We start from the raw sequence: 14,895 nt of genomic DNA, 5'->3' as shown, positions 1-14,895 counted from the left end.
CATAAAATTTCGTAATTGAAACCAGCATCACTTGGGGAGAAGAGGGAGCGATTATATTGTCTTTTTAACCGGGGCAGCTGATCGGATTCGGGAGGACAGCAGCTTACCTGCCCGCTAATTACGCTAATTTTCATTACAATTAGCTGGCTAACTTTGCGCTTTTGTCGGGACTCAGAACATTATGACAATTCGACAGTGTTTATGCCGGGCGAAGTTGTGAATTAAGATTTTTGTCGTGTAAACAGGGACTAGTTTTCAAATGATACATTTTAGGTACATATTTAAAGGCGTACTATCAAATATTAGTATAGTATCATATAGTATCAGAACTTGCTATTATTCTTTAAAACCTGAAATTCGCCTGCATAAACTCATTTTATCATCTTAGTTTTTTTTCTAAACTGTCCAATTAAAACAAATGTTCTACTTTTTATTTAAATACTTATAAATCATTACAATATTTATAATATAATGTTTTGAACCATAATATGGATTTTACACAAATCTTTAAAACGTGAACTTCCCCGCATAAACCCAGTTCATCATCTCTTTTGTTGTAAGCCCAAACTTTTAATGAGCCTTCGGACGGAAATTCGTAAATTGAGTTTATACTTTGTGGACTTGGCTCGCGCTCCGGATTGAAAATGAAACACATGTCCCGAGCATTTGGAGCGATATTTCGGCGAGGATTCAAATGGAAAAGTTGGCTCGCTGGCTTGCAAGTCGTCCGGAATGACTTCCTCTGCACGGCATAAAAAGGAGTCCCGAAATAACACGGAGCCCTGTGTCCTCCTGGTCCCATAGAGTAAACACAATTCAATTAACTCGTCGCTCGTTGTCGGACGGTTTTTGGGGGCATTGTTGTGTGAAGGAGCGGGCCCCGACGACGCTAAAATAACTGAGGACGACAAGCCGATGATGGCACATTGCCAAAGGCACTGAAAGAGCGGGTACACCTCGAGAAATAACCATAGAACCTAGGAAATCTTGATCAAGTTGCTCAAATACATTGTTGCTGATCTCCTTAATTTCAGTTTAAATTTAAAATCTATATAAAGTAAGTTAATTTATTATTAATTCTAGTTAAATCTCATCAACCTAAAACCCGTAATTAGTGAACATTTTTTATCCCAGTGCATGTGCTGCAGTTACTTGATGCATGCAACAAGCCGCAAGAGCAGCGTGCCTACAACAAAGCATTTGCATTATTAAAATTTTCATTTGGCGGCTTTTGTGGAAAATAAGCAGCCGGCTAATTGACCTTTTGTGGCTGAAAATCCCAATTTTTAGCTGCTCTAAGTGCTGAAGGCACAAATTGAATTCTGACTGGTTGGAGTTGTCTACTTTGTCGAGAGCCACAGTTCATAAAGAGCGCCGAGTGCCCTTGTCAAGATCCATCCTTAATCACTCCCAAACCGATGGCGGTAATAACTATTGTATGCTTAATGAGCTAATGCTAAAAAACTTTGACTTAACCGAGCACAACGGGCGTCAACGTTGCGATGGCTCATTCATCATCTGCAAGGAAATTTAAGCAAAGTAGCAGCTGAAGTGTAAATGTCATCCTCAGCACGGTTGGGTTGGGCGAAATCGAAGGACAGAGGGCCAGGGGGTGTTCGTTCTGTGACCTTTGCCCATACCCCGTACTGCAGGGGTATACCAGTTGAAAAATTGTATTTTTTTTACCCTTTTTCAAATAAAATATAACTAAGTAAAGATACTTTCTTGTATTGTTACAAGGAGTTTCTTAAATTATTTATTATAACATAAATTTATAATAATTATTATAAAACCAATAAACAATTGAGTTCTATCCCACCTCTTTAACCAGAAAAACTGAGTTATCATAAAAAACTTTTGAATACTTGAACATTTATCTATAATTATTACAGTAAACAAAACAAAAATTGGTAGGAAATATACAACTATATATGCTGGCAGGATATTCATGGCCTTAATCTGGATTCCAATATAATATCTATGATTATAAAACACAAATCAAGACAATATTAAAACAGAAAAAGTAACTATCATAAAAATGTTATATATACTTAAATTATTTATATTTATATATTTATTTAAATACATTTGTATAATTATAGAGATTAAACTTACATCTTAGCCGGCTGGCAGGATATTCATGTCTCTATCCTGGCATCCCGAGTCCCGGCATCATCGTTACTCGTGTTTCTTATTGCTTCTTTTATTGTGCGACATAGCGCTTGGGTGGAGTCCTCGCCAGAAGAACAGGACATCCAAGGGATGCGATGCGTGGCTGTGGCACGGAGCTGGAGCTGGTGATGGAGACGGAGACGCACGACTGCCGTTGACACGTCGGGGAAAGCGGAAAAACCGGGGAAAAACTACGCGGGGTTTTGCGAAAGGGTAGACGGCGTCGCCAAGGCTGCGGGGTCTGTGGAGTGTGACTTTGATTTTCGGTTCGGTGGCGGGGCACTTTTCGGCTGGGACTTACCTGGGAATAATGACTTCATTTTCCGCCGCATACATTTCCAGCAATGTCACGCCTGGCCGCGGCGGCTTTGTTTTCATTTTCCCGCCTTTGTTTTGTTTCTTCACCGCCCAAGTTGAAGCCACAAAGGGGAAGAAAATCCATTGAAAGTTTTCCTCCCTTTTCAGTTTTTTGCCCGCACCAACTTCAGGCCTTTGCCTAAAAATAGCCTTTGAAAATTCCTTTAAATTTAATACTATACCATTTTTTTTTTTTGTTTTTTGAGGCTCGCCCTAACTGTGTTTTATTTTTAAGGGCAATTTGCCGAGTGGGTAGTTTGTGGGCTGGCCGGGCCAATATTTTATATAATCTTTCAATTTGCCATCACATAGAGGCAGATACGATTGTGCGGGCGTTTGTGTGCGTATGATTGATATCAATTTTGCTTTGATGAACGCTCCAAGGAATTGCTACCGAGTTTATTTATTATACTTTTGGGTCGCCTATTCCTATTCCTATCCCAGTTCCCATCCCCAGTTGGGGGATCACATTTTTATACAATTTCCCCGCCGCAAATTCGAAAAGCAGAGTTTACTTGAGCCCCTGTCCTTGCGGTTCCTGCGGTCCAAAGGACGCACTGGCCCGACTGCCAAAACTTTGCCTCTGCTACTGGAACTACATATAGATTCGTATATAGGCACAGCATCCTTACATCGGTATGCTGGCTGGCATCGCACATAAATATATTTAAATCAGCCTGCCTTTTGCCAAAGCATTTGCATATCACAATGTGGTAAATCAGAAGAAGAAAATAAATAAAATACATGCCAAAGAAGAATCAAATGGTGAAAACATTGACACGATTTGGTCAGAACGACAACTGAAAATTGATTATTCCATTTATTTCCGACTCGAATTTCTTGTGCTGCAAGAATTACTCATCAATTTCATCGTCTTGGGTTCATGTGTGAAAAATGGCTCTTGAATATTGTGAACTTGCAAGTATGTTGTATTTACTAGTTAAATAATGCATTGCGTCTGGCTAGGAAATCTGGACCAATCCCTTCTAGGTTTGTATGTATACAGTCCAATTTTCGATACTGATATATTTATTTAAAAAAAAACGCGTTTCAACAGTTCAGAGCAGTATAAATTGGTTCTGGAGAGGTTGTTTATTTAATAAATTCGAAACTTCAAACGGAATAATGTAAGGAAACCTCATTGTATCCCAATGAAAAACTCTAGAAAACCGAGAGTTCCATGTTCAGCAGCCGCTGCTCCAGGGGCAGCCTGTGCGATAGCAGCCCCGCCCTGTGCCTGATGAGCGGCCAATTCCTGTCAAGCTGCCCATTGCTGAGCTGCAGGAGCAGCCTGAGCTCTCGGAGCAGCCTAAGCTCTCGGAACAGCCTGAGTTGTTGGAGCAGACTGAGCTCTTGGAGGAGACTCAGCTCTCGGAGCAGCCTGAGCTCTTGGAGCAGCCTGAGCTCTCGAAGCAGACTGAGCTCTCGGAGCAGCCTGAGCTCTACGTCTGGCCCGCAAGGTGTGACACCCGAAGATGTAGCGGAGATCCCGAGCCCGAACTGGCTGCTTGCAGTAGGGACAGTCCGCCACGCTCCTTAAGTGCCGCCGGATGCATCTGTCCCCGAACAGGTGGCCGCACTTCAGGGACACCAAGCGATGAGCGCCCCCTGCTTCCCAGGGCGTAAGACAAACCGAACAGATGTTCTCCTCCTGGATCCTCTTCAGCTTCTTCTTCACCGTGATCAGTTTCTCCGCCAACTCGTGATATTTCTCGTGGAAAAGGTCCCGCTGGTTGGTGAGGTCATCGATCTCCGTGTTTAAGTTATTAACACGTTCAGCGTTCTCCAGCATAACACTGTGTACGATGGCATTCTTCGACTGTTCCTGCTCCAGAACTTGCTGTCGCAGAGCCTCACACTTGGTGAACTCCTCTTGAAGCTGCTGCAGTAGTCCGTCTCTCTCGGTGGCCAGAGCATCCTTCACGCTGGTCAGCTCCTGGTTGTGGCACGTGAGCAACTGGTTCTCTCGCCGCAGCTCCTCCGAAAGGTGCTTAGTGGACGCCATCAGCTTTTTGAAATGCAACAAGGTGGCCTTCAGCTCTTTTCTACGCATATTTGTGTAGTTAGTCCTCATCTTCTCCCGGCGAAGTTCAGCCATCAACTCTGCACGTTTCATCCTGCTGCTTCCGCCAGGTTGCGGGGACACGTCGGCTTCTTGGTCAAGCGGAAATGATTCCGGTTCCCCAAAAGCGCTGGGCTCGTGCTCCACCTTTATGGAGATCGGCTTCTGGTCCTCCATTGCTTCGAGAGTTGTTTACAAGTTTTAACAATATTGTTTTGCAGGAGTCCTGAAGCTTAAAAGTGAGTCAGCACGAATCTGAATGGAAAAATAGAGATTAGTGCTGTCAAAAAATAGTATCGATTGTTGGAACCATTTTTCAAAACATCGATTTTTTGCTTAGAAAAAGTTTTCCATCTCTACTACAAATTGTGCGTTGCAGGTTTGATGCAAGTAAAAGGAATCAATAATAGGCGAAAATACTTATCATTAATTTTAAATTCCAGCCACTCCAGTTGAGAGCGATTTTTTGTGATTTTTTTGTTCGAAACATTTATAATTTTATTATTTTGATTTTCATAATACCTAACAGTATTTTCTATGCTTAAAATATTAATATTAAGTTAAAACATTATAAAATTAAATGTAAATTTGTGTTAAATTATTATTTTAAAATTTACTTTAAAAATAAAACATTACAAACTGAAATGTAATTTCTTTATTAAAAACATTTGGTTATTTGTTTATTTCGATTTTTCTAATACCAAAACCAATATATAAAATTTTTTTACATGTAAAACCGTTTTAAATATTCTTAATATTATACTAATGAAATAAAAAAAAACACAAAATGGGATTTTCGAACGAAAAATCGATAGTATCGTGCTTTTCAAAAAAAATCCGCATGATAATAGCAAATTATGAAATAACTTTTGCTCGATACTTAACTTAATACCGATATACAATAAAAATATCTTTAATATATAAATTGAAAACATAATATACAAATAGAATATTTGTATATCTAACACGTTTCATTTTGAAACTCTTAAATGCAGTGGTTTCGGAACGCAGTAAAGCGGAAATGCTTTTTTACCAGTGCTACCACACACATCAAGTTTGACAATTAAATCTAATTCCAGCTGAACGTTTTCCAAATTATCTGTAAAAATATAGAAAAATGAGGGCCACGAATATTCAATTCCAAAAGAGTTTGGCTACTCAGCAATTTAGGCATCAGCGGCTTTATAAGAACCTCACTCACATATTGGGAAGGTAAGGCTTGTGAGATTCCTCCAGTTGTTCTTAAAATCATCAAACTTAATATTTGTTCCAGATGCGAGGAGTCCCCAAAGAAGACGCAAAGCGATGATTCCCTGGCCCGCATTCACTTCAAATCCACGACATTTTTGGGTAAGAAAAATTGTATTTTTATTCAATCGGTGCACTGGCTTTTTTCGGCTGTGCCGTGACTAAGTTTACTATAGTATCGGCATGAAGTTATCAAGGATTTGTGTAAAAGACTTGAAGAATTGAGCTAGATCCTTCCAAAACAATATGCAAGAAGTATCTACGAAATATTATTTATCTAAGGGAATCTCAGAGAATTCTTTTGGAGGCCTATGTCTTTAACGAAGTTCCCAGGAAACCTCATTGTATCCCAAAGAATATCTCTATAAAACAAAGAATTAGGGAATTATAAAGGTGGCAGTCGTTACAAATCCACTACTTCGATTTCCGCTGCATTCGCGAGCGGAGCATCTTGTTCTCATCCGCACATTTCGTGGTGATGGCGGTACGCACTTCCCTGGGAGTCATGTCCAGGCTGTTGGTCATCAGGTAGACCAGATCGGCCACCTTGAGCGGATCCAGCTGCTGTTTGCTGGGGCGGGCGCAGTCCCTGAAGGCCGGAGACGGTTTTCCGGAGAGCGTGTGGTGGGCCAGGGTGTCCCGGTCGAAGATCTCGCAGAGCAGCTTCCTGGTGATCGAGGGTCCGGTCATGTCCCAGTTGATGGCGCTCAGGCTGACGCGGGACACCTCGGTGCCATTGGGGCCGATCATCACCATCGGCGATTGGCTGTCCTGGTCGAATTCGAAGCCAGGACACCAACGCTTCGCGTTCGGCGTGGAGGTCACCGGCTTCTTGAGGCGCTTCCTCTTGTTGGCCACCGGCTCCTCGCCGCCACCGGGCACATAATCCTCATCGTCATCATCCAAACCAAGGTCTTCGTCGTTGGTTCTTGGCGTCGATGTGTTGTGCTCATCGGCGCCATCGCGAAACACATCAAAGGGCTCCGAGCTCTGCTCCTGATCTGGCTCCTGCTCCTGTTCTTGCTCCTGCTCCCGGTCCATTTCCTGCACTTTCTCGATCTCGATGGTCAGGAGATCCAGAGCCTTGCGCTTGCTGCGCTCCCATTGCTGGAGGAGCTTCATGCGCGCCTCATTGACCGCCAGGATGGTGCTCCTCATAAGCTGCGCGTTCTCCACATCCTGGACAATGTCACCGAAGTCATGATCCCGCTCATCCTGATCCCGCGCCGATCGCTGCGACCTTAGCAGTTTCTCAGCAGCCAGAGTCAGGGTCTCCAGGGTGCTCATCTTGCCATTATCCGACATTTCGATGTGACGCATGGCGCAATCGGCAAATTCGTTGGCTTCCTGGATGCGTCGCATCTTGCCATCCTCGCCCTCCTCCTCCGTGAGTGAGTCATCTGTGCGCAGGCGGGCAATGATCTCCTCCACCTTTTTCTGCGTCTCCGAAAACTGAATCGTCTCGGGATCGTAGGGCAAAAGGGTCAGGGCGAATTCCAAACGCTGGCGACGGTTGATCTGCAGGGGAAAATATTTGGTCAACATTTTTTTAATAGGTTCTCAATTTAATATTCTGAAATATATTTCAACATTTTCTTCATAGGATCTTTTTTTAATATTCTGAAATATATTTTAATAGTATATACTGGTATGGAAAAATCTACAATGTAGCTCATATTAACTTAGTTAGCGTGTTATTGTTTTAAAGTTACTTGAATATTTAAACCATTATTTTGTTAGATAATTTAAAACATGTTTAGAAATATGTTCTATAAATTATAGTTCTCTATTCTGACTTACCATGGTTATGCTTGGTGTTCCAATTGTAAACTGAATTCTTACTAATAGGTCGCGGGCTTATATACTCCCCGCGTGAAGGCTTTCAGGTAGTTTTGTAATCAAAGTTCCTAATCCGTTTATTACATTTTGCAGATGCTTCCTCCGCCGATCTGGTGACCAACGGGTTGGATATTCGCCGCCTACCTGCGGGAGGAGCTTGCAGCTGCCGTTCCATCTCGCGTCGCTCGGTGCCCGCTGGCCTTAAGCACCACCCTTTATCCATTATCTCGGAATCGACCCAAACCGTTTCCACCCATGAGATGGCTACTCAAGCGGATATCCAAACGGATCCCAATGAGGACATGCTAGATTGCCAGCTCAGCCCAGGTGCATCCACACAATCTGTGATAAATAAGCACGATGCAGAAACGCAATCGGTTTCGGTTTCGACGAAAAACCTAAGCAACACCCAAACCCAAACCGAAATGATTGTTGTGGAGGAACCTAGAAAAAGTTCTCTTAAATCGGAAGATAGTTCTGAATATGAAGAGGTAAGGCCTCAAAAATCTAGTTCTTCATTGCGAAGATGTTTCTTCAGACGACCAGTTATCGTGGTAAATGGGGCGTCGCTCTTATCTTATGAACTTACAACCAAGTTGCATCAAGGTAAGGCTGAGCATCAACCACATCCATCACTAGTTACCTCGCAAAAAGTAGATAAGGAGACACAATATGAACACCCACGCACATCAGAAGTAAGTCAATCGAATGCTAATGCCTCAAGACCTTCAGGCTGCTCCAAAATACTCGATAGGGTGGAGGAACTAGAAACAATGTTAAGGAGGCAAGAGCGATCTCTGAGGGATCTGCAAGGCTCTGTGAAATCATGGAAAGCCCGGGAAAGTAAACCCTCTGATTGTAAGATTATATTTCAAGCTCAAGCGAGAGACTGCCAATTGCCCAGAAAACCAGCAACCTGTGATCAGGCCACACAGAAAAAAGGCGAAGATGAATGTGAGTGCAGCAGGAGTCTTTCCAAAGAATTTATTCAAATTTTTATAAAACCGGAAACCAACGAATCGAAAAATACTGGATGTGAAGTCCAAAAACCCATTGCCCCGCCTTCCGGCAGGGATAACATTGAAAATTGCACAAAAAATATCTCAAAATCAAGTCTGTCGAAGTGTTGTAAGGATGATAAAGGTGGAAATTCTAGAAAAACTAATCAAATGTCAATTGGCACACAGTGCTTAGAAGATGCTGATAATTTTCTACAACAGTTCAATCGCGTTTTTGCCAAGTCCAAGAGTGAGGAAACGATTTGTGGTGAAAACCATAAAGTCCAAAAGCCCATTTCTCCTTGCTGTTCTTCCATTCCTTCTAAACAAATTTTAAAGAGAGAAAAGTCTAGTCATTTACTTGATAAGTTCGTGGTACGGGTGACCAAACCCAATGACGAGTCCTTAGGCACAAGAAAGGCTTCTTCCACATCTTGTTTGGTTACAAAAAAGACATCAAAGCTAGCAGAGACTGACCAAGCTGCGGAAAAGGAAGTCTACAAGTCAGTGATCGAGCAGTTCATCAATCTGTTTTCCAAGTCCAAGACGTGTGAGAAAAAGCAAGCTCACAGCACAGAGTCCGAGAGTTACTCTTTCGACAGATTGTTGGCGGAACTACTAAAGCTATTTGGCAAACCCAAGAGCCTCGAAGAAGGTGTTCCAATGGAGTGCGACAGGCCCAAGAAGGTCACCATATCGGAGGGGGGTACGGTTATGGGAAACGAACAGAAGTCCAATTGCAGCTGCTCGAGAGTCCAACGCAGTGTTAAATCCACTGCAACACAATCTGACCTCAAAATGTCGGATATGAACCTGGATATTAGGGATCCGGATAAGAGGCCATGTGAATTGGACAGGAAATCTACGCTAAGCGAGCTGTTGGCTTCCAATCTATCTCTAAGGAACACCCAGCCAGGGGATCCATCACCATGTGGTTGCCAATTCTGTGGCGATGGCCGACAGCCCGTGCTGGATACCTTTCTTAGCGAGCTATTCCACCTGATTGGACCAAGATCTTTCGCGGAAGTGGTGCTGACCATACTGCGGAATGAGGGGAATGTCTACCACATCAGCGTCCGTGAGATGGCGACGGGCAATGTCCTGGGCTGCATTCTGGCCAATGGAACCGCCATCAACGAAGCCATTGCCCTGGGATTGTTCGAGGACATCCACACATTCTGCGAGCTGGACAGGCGCAGGGAGCATGATCCCAGGGCGTGCCCGCTGGGCTTCGACGCACTCTGTCCTCGGGAGCGAGGCGGTGAGATTCTGCCCGATTTCAGAGGCGACACAGAGAGGGCCATTGAATTTTCCACCCGAGTATTGGGCGTTCCCGCTGGCCAAGCCGGACGCTTCTTCTCCCTGACCAACGCCCTTAAATTGTCAAGGAAATCACCCTTTCATAGATTTGATTACTCGAAACTACTCCTCCGTCACGATGATCTCGTGAAAAGAGGTCGTTTTGGTCGAGGAGCCGTCACGGGTCAACTAGTTTTCTTGGCTAGCGAAGATCATTTACCAGTTAAGGATCGCAGAGAACCGGGCCAGACATCCAGCTTGTTCCTTCGCATAGTTTCTGGCCAGGATAATGACGTCCAGGAAGATGAATCTAAGGTTGTTGAGTACCAAAACACTAGCCTGTGAAAACTAAAAGTTTTTACATTTATCAAAAAAGCTAGACTGACAAAGTAATCCTCTTTTAAAATTAAAAAAATTATTTTCATATGTAACTTTTTATGTCACTTTCTAAAATATATATTTGGTTTTTATTAGCAACATTCTTTGGTATTGAAGATAAATATTTTTGATGGAGGAAAGTTGTTCGATTTCATTAGTTATTTTATTAATTTTATTAGTTTATTAATTTTCAAACAGGAATTTAGGTAGAAAATTGGAATTTGTGCAACGCTGTCAAATGATCAGTTTTATTGCCACTCGACAGCTGCGTATTGGGGAAATTCCGTTCAATCAGCCACCTTCGCAGGTAATACACAATTAGAATAATCCCAACTTGGGCTGAAATAGGGCTTAATCCCGGCCAGATGTTGGGCCTTAAATATGCAGGTATATTAAGTTAACGAGACCTTTTAGCACATATAAAATATCTTGCATTGAAGAACAAGTCATCAGTTTGCCAAGAGCATTGCAGCCAGCAAGACATCCTACAAACCAAACAACTTGAAATTTATTTTTAACTTTTACAACTACCTTAAAATTATAAAAATAAAACAATTAAATTATAAAGAATCTAAGAACCCACATTGAAAAGAAATAGCCTGCATTATGAGCAACATCAGCAACGACAGTGGCTTGGATGACTCGGCCAACAGTGGCGCCGTTGTGAACGCACATGCTCCCCTGGCAGCCACTCGGCTATCCTGGTTCCTGGCCGAGGTGGATGACGGGTCGATGAAGGATGGCAAGCCCAATGGCCAGCCCCGCCTCTGCGTACTGCACTCGATGGAGCTGCTGGAATCTGATGTATCGGACAAGTACATGACCCGCTTCGTGGAATTCCGCGTCAACGGAATGGTGCTGGAGGCCAAACTCATCCTGGCCGCCGATGAGAGGCGCCTGGTCGATGCTGCCTTACTTTCCATGAGCAAGGTGGAGCGCGAGGATGCCAACGGTCAGATGTTGTTGGTCCAGTACACAGACAACGAGAAGGCGGGCGAGCGTCTGGTCCAGAAACTCGTTTCCCCAAACAATGTGATGTGGATTAGCACGAAGCCCGAGCTGAAGGGCAATCCCCTGGTGAGCCTGGCTCCCGGATGCATTGCCCATGTCTTGTATGCCTACGAAAGTCGCGATTACATGGAGAAGATTCTGCTGCACCTGAAGGCACGCAGCTTTGATCTCGCCTTCGATGATAATTTGGGAGCTGATACGGAGGCCATGACCGACGACACCTGGATGCTGGTGCAATACAGTCCCGAGCCGGAGATGGTGGTCTACCAGGTGGTGCAGTACCGCCAAACCGTGTGGCGCAAGGAGAATCTCTTCAAGGATGTGATTGCCTACATGCAGCTCCCAGGCAGCGACATCGTCCTTCAGGCGGTCGTCATTAGCTATGGCCCGGAGAAAGAGGCCCTGGACGCCAAGTTCGAGGAGTTGCGAAGATTCTCGTTTGATATGGACTTTCCCCTGCCCGAGGAACTGGAGAAGCAGCCGGATCATGGCACTTCCACCGCCCTTTTCTCGCGCACCAGTCTGTATCAGAAGGCGGAGCAGCGGGACGCCACTGGGGAGCACAAGGAGCTGCGCAAGAGTCTGGAGCAGATGAGCGAAAAGGCCCAGGGCGAGGCCCAGATGATCATCGATGCCTTCGACATGGTTGACAACATCAACAAGAATCTGCAGAGTCGACTGTCCGGCGAATTGCGATCGGCCGTGGAGGCAACATCCGGGGACGAGCTTAATTAATCTGAAAAGCATTTTAAATTTAATTTATGTGTAGCTAGTTAAGTAGATTCCAAAGTTTAAAACTTACGTCACTTACAAATAAATAAAGAAAAAATATTTAATCTAAATATTAACAATGTAGATGGATCACTTTTAATAAATTTACAAGGAGCAACCACAAAGTACAACTCATATTTTTATAACTTTAGAAGGGAAAAAGACATTCAAAATATTTCAAAAACAAAATCTGAAATAAAACTAGCTGTAGTATGTTTTATTGAAGAATTTTAAAACATGATATTTTTTATACAGATAAAAATTAATTATTTATCAGTTTTTTTAATCTACAGAAGACAAAAAAATTTAAGCATTATACTCGTTTGGCAGCAACTAAGTAGGAGGCGGGTTGGGCTCCGGATTCGAATGGATCACCACGGAGTTGCGCACAACAAAAGGATGCGGTACTAGGCCTGGCGCAGCTTCAGCTCTTGGTGGTGTGACATAAAAGATTGGTCCGCAAGGACGAAACATCAAGTGCTGCGGTTGAATTGAGTTGGGCAGCAATTCCTGGTTATGCTGCACCACTCCTGGAGGCCCAACGAGAGAAGGCGGTAGGAATACCGGGCGGAGAGTGGTTTGCGATGGGGGCATGGAAACCTGAGGTACAGACGGAGCCGAAGCAAGCTGCTGGTCAGGCAGAGGCGCCACTTGATGACATTGGATGGTCGGAGTCGGCTGAGACAACTTTTTGCGACCTGGAGCAGCCTTTTTTATGTTTTGACGATGATTCATTTGGTGATTCATGCGTCTCAACTTGAAGCGTCGGTTTCGTTCGGATCGCTCCTTGGGCTTGCAGTCCCAAGGTTGAAACTCATTTGGCGGCAACGGATGTAGATTGTTATAGGGAACGTCTTTAAATTTGCCCTGCCCTTCGACAAACACCAGGCAGGAGGATTTATCCTCGCTGATAGCCTGGATATGGCAAACGCTTAACCGCTGGCTAACCTCTGACTCCACCTGGCACTTGGCTCCCACCTTGAAGTTATAGTCTCCTTTATAGACATTCGAGTTGATCGACTTGCGTAGGTCTTCCTGCAGGCAATTAAGCTCGACGTTGCGGTACATATAGGGATCCAAGGACTTGGCTGTCAGATAGGAAATGGGCGGGCGATTCCGTTCCAGGAGACGTCGCATGCAGGACACCATGAAGCGGCGAACCTTCAGCCTGGGATTGTGGAACGGGCAACCTTGGTAGTTGGCGAGGATGCAAGATGTATGTGAGGGGCGGTCGAGCTTGAAGCTGCGACCGTTGCTGCACAGCAACCGGATGGCATTGCCGCGGTGATCGAACTCCAAGTCGGTGCCCCATCTGAAGGTCTCCGGATGGAGCATCCATTCCACGGCAAGATCGATGTCCGGCAGGCGGAAGAAGTGCTTGTAGAGCAACTTGAAGGCCACGGCTTGGCCAATGGCGGCCAGCTCGATTTCCGACTTCATCAGCACGGAGTCAAAGTGCCCGCGGTGGTTAACAAAAACCCTCAGGGTCTCCGGGTAGCCCTCGCGGTGGATGACCAGATCGCCCAGGTCGAAGGGTTTGTAAATGATCACGTTCCGGCGGTACAGGTGGCCCAGGACGCATAGCTCCAGCATGGTGCCCGCCGTCCTGGGCATCTGCAGGCGCCACAGGTACTCGTCGTAGTCGCCACTCACAAATCGCCGGAAACTGCTCCTTTTCCGGAACATGTAGCGTACGCACTCCATGCGCACCTCGTGGTGCAGCATCTGGGTGTCATAGACCTGCTCGGCGACCACGCGGAACAAGCACGAGGCGTTCCTCACCGTGTGCTTCCGGAAGAGAAGGTGCTGCTCCAGGAACAGATCGATCGGATCGGGGGATCCTTTGAATTAAGTTGGCAGTTAGCCAGGCGTTTTAAGGAAATCTGATTTATTTTACTTACTTTTACTCCCAAGGGAAACGGGTCGGTGCAGCATTTCGGACATCATGGTTGGAGTACTTGGGATACACTTCAAGACTTAGTTATTTCCACTTTTTCTTAGAAATATGAAGCAAATAAGAAAACACGCGGTTAGTGCGACGTTGCCAGATCAGCGGAAATCACACTGACTTTTTGAATGTGGAACAGTGGAACTGAAACAGTTTTTGCTTGTTAGGCAAGTAACACAATTAAATTTTAATTAATAAATTAAATTAATTTAGTAAGCCCAAAGCAAAAATAATGTTTAGGTCATGTGCCATTGCTATAATTGATTTATCTGGAGAAGCTGCGGATGTATGTATTTTATCCTTATATTAAATATCAGCAAAGATTTATAGCTGTATTTAGGAACCTATTAAGCTAGGGATTTATTTATGATTTTTTAAATTCAGTTTTAATTAACAATATTAAAACCGACAAGCAAAGAAGAATACATTTACATTCTTTAATAGGTTTTTAATTTTTGTACATGTGTATTTTCCAACTCAATCAACAAATCAAAGGTTTTTTTTGTAACTTATGGTATCTAAGAAATACATTAATTTATTGAGCTCTTAAGTGAACTATTCAAGACAGAAACAATAATTATAGAACATGGATGCTGCAATTAACAACTCCAAAAAGCATCTGAAAAATGTTGTATGTAAAACTGGTATTTAATATTATTGTAATATTGATGGAGAGGCAGATATAATCGAGTGAAATATGTCGGCGTAACTCGATTGCCGCACGTGTCGCAATCAATATTAAACGTTACCACGTGTGTGGCATGCTGCACAATTAACTAAGCGCTTTTCCATTGTTTAGCAATCATGGACCA

At 43.9% G+C, this 14,895-nt stretch overlaps 5 protein-coding genes across 5 annotated transcripts; 2 read left to right on the top strand and 3 right to left on the bottom strand.

Annotated features, from left to right (window-relative positions):
* Window positions 1-3,838: 3,838 nt before the first annotated feature.
* LOC108027645 (E3 ubiquitin-protein ligase RNF8-like) lies at window positions 3,839-4,768 on the bottom strand. Its single transcript, XM_017099161.3, has one exon. It carries the CDS (start codon window positions 4,766-4,768, stop codon window positions 3,839-3,841), a length of 930 nt encoding a protein of 309 aa, XP_016954650.1.
* An 847-nt stretch (window positions 4,769-5,615) lies between these two features.
* Window positions 5,616-10,454, top strand: LOC108027935 (uncharacterized). The gene is made up of 3 exons (XM_017099564.3): window positions 5,616-5,803; window positions 5,865-5,941; window positions 7,772-10,454. The coding sequence occupies exons 1-3, from the start codon at window positions 5,709-5,711 to the stop codon at window positions 10,318-10,320; spliced, it is 2,721 nt and encodes a 906-aa protein (XP_016955053.1). The 5' UTR covers window positions 5,616-5,708; the 3' UTR covers window positions 10,321-10,454.
* On the bottom strand, window positions 6,161-7,654 carry LOC108027936 (early boundary activity protein 1). Its single transcript, XM_017099565.3, has 2 exons — window positions 7,640-7,654; window positions 6,161-7,357 (listed from the first exon to the last, which is right to left on the bottom strand). The coding sequence occupies exons 1-2, from the start codon at window positions 7,640-7,642 to the stop codon at window positions 6,254-6,256; spliced, it is 1,107 nt and encodes a 368-aa protein (XP_016955054.1). The 5' UTR covers window positions 7,643-7,654; the 3' UTR covers window positions 6,161-6,253.
* A 365-nt stretch (window positions 10,455-10,819) lies between the features above and the next one.
* LOC108027718 (early boundary activity protein 3) lies at window positions 10,820-12,219 on the top strand. The gene has a single exon (XM_017099268.3). The coding sequence runs from the start codon at window positions 10,960-10,962 to the stop codon at window positions 12,097-12,099; it is 1,140 nt and encodes a 379-aa protein (XP_016954757.1). The 5' UTR covers window positions 10,820-10,959; the 3' UTR covers window positions 12,100-12,219.
* Window positions 12,220-12,367: 148 nt separating this feature from the next.
* Window positions 12,368-14,131, bottom strand: LOC108027723 (protein ovarian tumor locus). The gene is made up of 2 exons (XM_017099276.2): window positions 14,037-14,131; window positions 12,368-13,976 (listed from the first exon to the last, which is right to left on the bottom strand). The coding sequence occupies exons 1-2, from the start codon at window positions 14,080-14,082 to the stop codon at window positions 12,469-12,471; spliced, it is 1,554 nt and encodes a 517-aa protein (XP_016954765.1). The 5' UTR covers window positions 14,083-14,131; the 3' UTR covers window positions 12,368-12,468.
* Between the last annotated feature and the right edge of the window lie 764 nt (window positions 14,132-14,895).

The sequence above is a fragment of the Drosophila biarmipes genome, chromosome 2L (assembly GCF_025231255.1).
Source record: "Drosophila biarmipes strain raj3 chromosome 2L, RU_DBia_V1.1, whole genome shotgun sequence".
Taxonomy (NCBI): domain Eukaryota; kingdom Metazoa; phylum Arthropoda; class Insecta; order Diptera; family Drosophilidae; genus Drosophila; species Drosophila biarmipes.
This window is presented reverse-complemented; position numbering and strand designations above follow the sequence as displayed.